The 8,814-nt window shown below is 18.3% G+C and overlaps 3 protein-coding genes across 3 annotated transcripts; 2 read left to right on the top strand and 1 right to left on the bottom strand.

Moving 5' to 3' along the window:
- Nucleotides 1-925: 925 nt before the first annotated feature.
- Nucleotides 926-2,236, top strand: PGSY75_0302800 (hypothetical protein; the record flags this gene model as incomplete). The annotated part of the gene is made up of 1 exon (XM_018783886.1): nt 926-2,236. The coding sequence occupies one exon, from the start codon at nt 926-928 to the stop codon at nt 2,234-2,236; it is 1,311 nt and encodes a 436-aa protein (XP_018643469.1).
- A 1,044-nt stretch (nt 2,237-3,280) lies between these two features.
- Nucleotides 3,281-3,942, top strand: PGSY75_0302700 (putative CDGSH iron-sulfur domain-containing protein; the record flags this gene model as incomplete). The annotated part of the gene is made up of 3 exons (XM_018783885.1): nt 3,281-3,349; nt 3,455-3,556; nt 3,655-3,942. The coding sequence occupies 3 exons, from the start codon at nt 3,281-3,283 to the stop codon at nt 3,940-3,942; spliced, it is 459 nt and encodes a 152-aa protein (XP_018643468.1).
- Nucleotides 3,943-4,583: 641 nt separating this feature from the next.
- On the bottom strand, nt 4,584-8,603 carry PGSY75_0302600 (putative ABC transporter, (TAP family); the record flags this gene model as incomplete). The annotated part of the gene is made up of 1 exon (XM_018783884.1): nt 4,584-8,603. One exon carries the CDS (start codon nt 8,601-8,603, stop codon nt 4,584-4,586), a length of 4,020 nt encoding a protein of 1,339 aa, XP_018643467.1.
- Nucleotides 8,604-8,814: the final 211 nt, after the last annotated feature.

The raw sequence follows: 8,814 nt of genomic DNA, 5'->3' as shown, positions 1-8,814 counted from the left end.
TATGAAATAAAATCTATAAAACTAACAACAAAAAAAAATATGTTTCAAGAATATAAGTTGATATATTAAGAATGAATTATATATATAAATATGAACATACATTTTATATATATATGAAAATGAAATAACTGTTAAAGAAATATAGAATATTAACAAAACTATTTTCATGATATAATAAAATGATGTTGCATTTCATAATAACATTATTATATTTATTATATGAACAGTTATATGATTAATATATTTCAATGAATGTGAAAGGAAAATTGAAGCTATTGTATTATAATATTATTAAAGTGGATATTTTATAAGTATTTTATTTTATAATTATTATAAATTTTTTTTTTTTCGCTGTCCTTTTTTTTTTTAATTATTAATTTAACATTTATATAGAACATAAATATATCTACTTACATTTATTAAGTCATTTATTTGATTTGTGTTATAATATAATATTTAAAAGTATAAATAATTCAAATAATATATATTTTAGGATAATAATTAATGGCATATATATCATATATATATATAATATTTATGTATATGTGTAATGTTATTGGTATATTAAAAATTTAAAAGAAAAAGATTAAGATATGAAAAATATATTTTTTCCAGAATATAAAATAAAATAATTTTAGTCCAAAAAGAAGAAAGGAAAAAAAAGAAAATATTCTACATATATATACTTATAATTCTAATACAAATATATATATATATATATGTTTATGTTTATGTTTATATGTGTCACAATTATATGTTGTAAAAAAAAAAAAAAAATATATATATATATAAAATAAAGGACGTCATAATTTTAATATTTTTATGAATAACATATAAATAAATGAATAAACAAGTTATGTCAAAACAGCAGTCATTTCAAAAAGGAGGAAAGGATGGAAATAGGATGACAACTCTAAATTATAATATGTCCATAAGAAATAGAGATAAGAATTATATGAGTCATGTTAATTCGGGTAAACATAACATGAATAAAATATCAAATAATAATAGTAATATAAGTAATAATAATTATTCATTAGGGTTATATATTGATAATCCACAAAAAGCATTTCAATTTGATGAAAACGATTTAATAGAATTATTTTCTTATTATAAAGGAGCACAGGATATAAGGATTATACCTGACAAAGCAGCAGCTCAAATAACATTTAATGATAAAAATATGATACAACAAGTAAAGAAAGATATAAATGGATTAACTATTAATGATATTGGTACTATAAGATGTATAATATTAAATGAGGGGAAAGTAATTGAACAATTTTTACCTTTCTCAGCAAATGATCCAAATGTTACATCAGAAAATGATAATTCTGTTTCAAATAATGAGAATACTGTAAATATGTTAAAGAAATTATCAAGTTTGATAAATACAAATAATAATAATAATATAAATAGTAATAGTGGGAACAAGAAAAGGGATAACATCAATAATAGAATTAATAATATAAATAATATTAATAATAATAATAATAATAATAATAATAATAATATAAATAGTAATAGTGGGAACAAGAAAAGGGATAATATGAGTAATAGAATTAATAATATAAATAATATTAATAATAATAATAATAATAGTATTAATAGTATTAATAGTAATAATAATTTTAGTCAATTATCCAATAATAAAAATGAACAAAATGATAATTCTTTTGCCAATAAAAGATTGAGCAGAATTGAACTTATTGATATTTTTGGATTTCCTAATGAATTTGATGTAATGAATAAAATTTTAGGTAAAAACAATTCAAATATAAATTATATTAATGAACAAACAAATAATATGGTAAATATAGAAATAAAAGGAAAACCAATAAATGAAGCTCCAGTAGTTGAGAGAATGCATTTATCTATAACATCTGATAATTTGAATGCATATAAAAAAGCAATCGATTTGATTATGAAGTTATTAAATTCCCTTTTTCAAGAATTTGTAGATTTTTGTCTTGATAATAATTTTGTTTTACCAGAAAATTTGTCATTTAAAAGGCATGAATATATGTATAATTCTGATGGTTCAACTAAATATTTAGGTTTTAAAGAAAACAATTATGGGGAAAAGGAGATATATAAAAATGATTTTTCTTATAATAAGAAAAATAAAAACATGTCAAAAAATGACAACGATAAAAGGAATAACAACAATAATAATTCATATAATATGAATATAAATGGTTCATATGGTAATAACCAAAATGTAAAAAAATGGTAGATTCAAATCAAATGGAAAAAAACGAAAATTTTAATGAAATGGAATTTTTTTTTTACATACATGAAGGATATATGTAAATATAAATATATTTTATTTATTCATTCATTTTATTTATTTTTTTTTGATCTATATCTGGAAACTATAAGATAATAAACGAAGGGAATTTTTCCCATATTATATAAGAGAAGTTACAATAAAAAGTAACTTTTTGTATATTTTTTTTTTTTTTTTTTTTTTTTTCAGTAAATTATTTTTGTATTTTTGTATTTCTTTTTCTTTTTTGAAATCAAATTTTATATATTAACTTGATTTTTATACTGTTAAACTTTTTAATAATAATTATCTTCTAATTGTAATATGAAATATATATGAAGTTTCATAAATATTTTTGTGCTAAAACGAACTGTCGATATATTATTGTATAAAAATATACATATATGTATATATATATATGTATTTTTCACTGTTGTGTCTTATAGGGTAATTTTAAAAAATATGTTGCTAATTTTTAAGGTAAGAAATTATTTATTAAGGTAAATTTTTTTTTAATAATGTTCATTTGGTATTTTATAATATAAACATTTGATTTTCCAACATATGTATTATAAATATATAAGTATATATTATTTTATTGCTCTTATTAATATGAATGTATAAAAAATGCCAAAAGGAATTTATTTATTTATTATTGATATGTGAGGGCGAAAAAAAAATAAAAAATATATTATATATATATATAATATATATATGATCCATATATTTATTAACACATAATATTTTTGATAACAATTTGAGATTTTTTTTTTTTTTTTTTTAATTTAAAATTTATATATATATTTTATTTTTTCTTGTGAATTGCATTTAAAAATTTTTTTAAAGCAGAAATGATGTTTAAGAAAAATTATATGGCTACGTGAAATTAATGTTAAGAAAATATTTTTACAAAAAAAAATAAAATAATATATAAAATAGATATATATATATTTATTTTATACTTAATATTTACCTCTTTTGTATTTTCAAATGAACTATAATAAATAAGTAATGAAGGATCCATTAGAATATATAAATAAAATAAACTTTAATACTAATAAGTTTCCTCAATATACTCATGTATTTAAAAAAATAAGTTGAATATTATATATTATATATGCTTTATATATTTAAATTTTTTTTTTTTTTTCTTTTATATATATATATATATATATATACATTTAGTTAATTGAACACAGTCCGTCGGAACATGAAAATGAGAAAGTTATAAGAATTTGTCGATGTTGGCAATCAGCTAAATTTCCCTATTGCGATGATACACATAAGGTTATAAATATAGAAATAAAATAAAATATATTATAAATATAAACATATGCATATAAATATATATATACATATACATATTCTATTAATATTTACTTTAGATATTTGTTGAAAATGGTGACAATGTTGGACCATACGTTGCCAAGTTAGTCAGCTACAAATTGTCAGAGGAAGAAAAATTGAAGAAACAAAAATACAATGAAAAGTACATAAAACTAAATAATAAAATGTCTTATATAAAAGCGGATAATTCTAATTTTAAATTGTTTAATACACCTATTATAAATTATAAATTTAAAAAATATGTTTTGTTATCTTTTTTTGTTCTAACGTCATCAGTATTATATACAAAGAAGGAAAAATTATATAACTTGAATACTGAAAATTAAGAAAATAATTAAAAATATTTATGTATAATTTATCTATTATTGTTTTTAAAATTAGATATAGGGCGTTAGTTTTGTACAAATTAATTTATACAATGTGATATAATATATATATATATATATATATGTAATTTTTTTTTTTTTTTTTTTTTTTTTTTTTTGTTATTGTGTATTAATTATATCATATCTTATATATAATGATATTTTCACAATTTTATATTTTTAGAAGATTATTTTATTTTTTTTTAATTTTATAATAAGAAAAAAAAAAAAGGTTAATATAGACAAAATATATTGAAAAAATTTAAAAATCATAATGACTAGACAGAACAATAAAAAATTGATAAATACAAATATAAAAGAAATATATATATATATATATATATATATATATATATATGTGTGTTTATTTAATAAGACAATAAGTATATTGAATTATGGTAAGACATGAAAACAAATAAATGTCACATATTAATTAATTTATAAATATTTTATAATTAATCAATAAAATTTATTAATATAGTATATATATTCAGACATAAAAAAAAAAAAAAATGAAATAAATAATAATAATTATCATTATAAAATATTTCATTAACAATATAGTAATTATGGGTTTGTAAAAAAAAAATATTTACATTTGATCAATATTCATTGAATTTTTTAATATACTCACTATTTTTATTTTGTATCAATTTTGTTCGTAAACCATGTTCTATAATTTTTCCATCTTTTAAAACATAAATATAATCACACTTATTGACTGTGGTTATTTTATGAGAGAGATTTATTATAGTACAATTTGGTAAATAATTTTTTATACTTGAAAATATTTTTAATTCATTTGCTGCATCTAATGCACTAAAAGCATCATCTAATATAAGTATTTTTGGTTTTTTTATAATAGCTCTAGCTAATGAAATTTTTTGTTTTTGTCCTCCTGATAAAATTTTATCATTAATATTATGAAAAAATTTATCTGGATAAGAATTGATAACATCATATAAGCATACAATTTTTGAAACTTTAATTATTTCTTTATATAATTTTTTTATGAAATGAACTTTATATTTATTATAACTTTGACTTTTTTTTTGTTCTTCCAATAATTTTGTGTCTATAAGACTTCCACACATTAAGCATTCTTTTTTAAAATTTTTAAATGTATATAATGATTGGTCTGGAGCATTGTCATTTGTTGTATTATATATGTTGTATGTGGATGGCCTATTTTCTTTTATTTTGTATTTTACTTTTATTTTTTTGTTTTTCTGTTTTATTTTTTCGTATTGGTCATTATTTCTACAACTGCTAATAGTACTATTAATATTACTACCACTATTAATATTATTATTATAATGATTTGTTATAATATCATTATCGTGAGAAAAAAGGTGTACACAATTATTTATATTATTTTGATTCAACTTGAAATTATAATTTAAATAATAAAAATTTTTGTTTCCTTTTGTAATACAATTATATGAATAAAGCATATTATAGATTATACTGTCACTAAAAATATAACTTTGTTCTTCTACTAATGATATTTTTTTGGTTAATATATATTTAGATATATTTTCTATATTCTCATCATCTAATAATATATTACCATATGTTTTATTATATAACCTAGCAGCTAATTTGGCAAGATAATTTTTACCTGAGTCATTATAACATAATATTCCATATGTATATTTATTTGACAAATTTAAATTAATATTTGATAAAATTTTATTTTTTGGATATTTTGCAAAATAAAAATCTACATTTTCAAATATTAAAGTACTTCCCTTTTTATTATCTTTTATATTATCTAATATTAAATTTTCATTTATACTTTTATAATTTGAATCAATAAATTTTAAAATTTCTAATTCTTTTATAGCGTTTTTTATAATATAAGGTAAGATACTGTTTAAACTTTTTTTTTTTTTTATTTTACTTTTTGTTTTATTTAAATTAACTGATTCGTTATTCAACTCTAAATTGTCTGTTTGGTTATTATATTGATCATTTTTTTTTGGCGTAGTGGGCATATTGTTTGGATATAAATATTGGTTAGATTCATAATTGTTTGAGATATCATTGGAATTGTTAGTTATACTGTCATTTGGTTTATCTGTTATATTATCACTTATAGTATTACTTATAGTGTCACTTATACTATCATTTATATTATCACATATAGTATCACTTAAGACATCGTTTATATTTATTTCATCCTCCATTGACTCATGCAATTTCTCATATGTGCTTAATGCCTGTTCGTGCCTTTCAACATTCTGACTATTCTTTAACATTTTATTTTTTTTTTCAATAAAATTTATGAAATTTTTTTTTTTCTGCCTCTTGTAATAAAACTTGGAATAATTATAAAATAGGAAGGTAAGCAAAATAATGTATATTGTTTTATTTGTTATATTACTCATTTTTAAGATGCTCTTTTTGTCTTTGATTGATAAATTTTTAAATGAACTAATGTTATCAAAAAGGAATAGAAAATCATCTGATACTGAATTATTACTTTCTTTATATAATTTTAAGATAAATAATATGATATTTTTTTTATAATATGTCTTTAAGAATTTTATAAATTTTCGATCTAATTTATATTTGATAATAAGTTCATGATCATTTTTAATAAATTGGTATACATCTTGCATATTTATTTCTTGTATCTTTTTTTTTAATTTATTTTGAAAATTTTCTGATTTATTAAAAGAATGTTCAGGTGATACATTTTTCATTTGAACATTATTATTTGGTGTATTATAATAAAATGAATTATCTTGTTTTTTTTTTTTTAAAGTATAGTTCGTTGTTTTATTGTCATACACTTCTTTGTTACTTATAAAATTTTGGTAATCATTTGTTTTATTTGTTTCCTCTTTTTTTTCATTCATAACAATATTATTTATATCATCAGTTGATACATTTTTGAAAAGGTTCTCATCACATTGATTAAAATGCTTTTCATTAAAAAATAATTTAATTAAATTGTTATAGTTTCTTTCAAATAATTTTAGATAATTCGGTTTAATTATATTTAAAACATAATCAGAATTGTTTTGTATGGTTTGAAATTTTTTCAAAAGGGAATGTTTAAATATAAAATTTTTCATATCGGTTATATTAAAAAGAATAGAAAAGAAATTATATTTGGAAGATACCAATTTGGTATTATTATTATTATTGTTATTATTTGTGCGCATATTGTCCTTTTCTATTAATTTTATAACATCTTCTGCATTACCTATAAGTTCTTGAACCCTAGAATATTGTTGCTCTATCGTACATGATTGGGCAATTATATTTTGCATATATATAACAGACGAAATTATAGTTCTTGTATCAATATTCAGATTATATATTAACGTTTGTTTACTTAAAATTAAGGTTAATATAAATGTCATCATATCTATTATACGAATAAAAAACTTCTCTATAATATATAATAACCCTAATTTCATCCTAGACATATAAATAGTATCTAATGAATTATTATATTTTTTTATTTCCTTATTATGTGTATTAAACGCACTTATAAGTGAAAAATTGTAAATTGATTCTTCTACAATATTATTTGATTGAGCAACTACATTACTTTCTTCTTTGGCTAGCTTACGAAATATATTAGAAAAAAAAATGGATATATTTGAAATAATAAAAACAATAAATAAAGAAACAATAAATAAATGTACGTTAATTTTATATAAGAAATAAAATGACAAAACCATTTTTATCATATTTCGAAATAATACAATTATGTTTGTTGTAAAAATATCAATTAATTCTGATGAATCAATATTAAGTCTACTTATTAATTCTCCTTTTCCTTTTTTCTTAAAATAGTTAATATTTTTATGTAATAATACATTGAAAAGATATTTTTGTAATTTATTTGTGCTTGCATATGCACACACATTAAAAATATATGAACGAAAGGAAGAAAATAATAAGCTTATAACAGATATTAATACATACATATGGAAAGGGTTACTACTACAAAATTTTAGATATTCTATTAAATCTTTTACAACTGACAAATTTGGTTTGTGTATTTTGATAATTGTAAAAATTCTTTTTTCCATTACAAAAGATACAGTTTTGGATAGAAAAATTGGAATGTATGAATCGACAATTGCTGACAAGGTTGTTAATAAAAATCCAGTTACAAATAATAATTTGCTTTCTTTTACAATTTTGAATAATTTTGATATATCGCTAAGTAGGCTATTTTTGGTTTTTCCATCTTCTGATATTTTGTTATATATGCTTAACAACATATTGGTATTACTATCTTGGATATGCTCTTTATTATTATTATTATTATTCATGAAAAGAATATGTGTGTGTATTTTATTATATATATATTTTTTATTATTTATAGAATAATATGATATTTTTAATATATCATTTTTGTTTTTATTTTTTAAATTGTTATATGTTTTGATAAATGGTAACGTACTAGTATGTTTCCTTTTTTTATACAAATATTTATTCATAAAAAGGGATTTTGCATTATTATTACTTTGATGATTTATGGGGAATATACATTCCCACCTTTTTTTCTCTTTTATATTATATGCATTTTTTGAAACACAATATATATAGAAGATTAAATTATAGCACAACAATAAGGAAATAAATAAATATTTCATATTTTTTTCTTTCTTTTGTAGAAATAAATATTTCGTTAATCATTTTTTATTTCTAGTATATATTTAGTTTGTTATAACATTTTTTTTTTTTTATTTAAATTAAATAATATTTATTATATAATCTTATTTAATAATTATGGTTTATTTTATATCTTTCAATATACTTTTTTTCTCATTAATTCCATTGTGTAATAATTATGGTTTAAATATT

This window comes from Plasmodium gaboni, chromosome 3, assembly GCF_001602025.1.
Source record: "Plasmodium gaboni strain SY75 chromosome 3, whole genome shotgun sequence".
In the NCBI taxonomy this organism is placed as follows: Eukaryota; Apicomplexa; class Aconoidasida; order Haemosporida; family Plasmodiidae; genus Plasmodium; species Plasmodium gaboni.
Note: the sequence above shows the minus strand (reverse complement) of the source record. Positions and strands in the feature narration are given on the sequence as shown.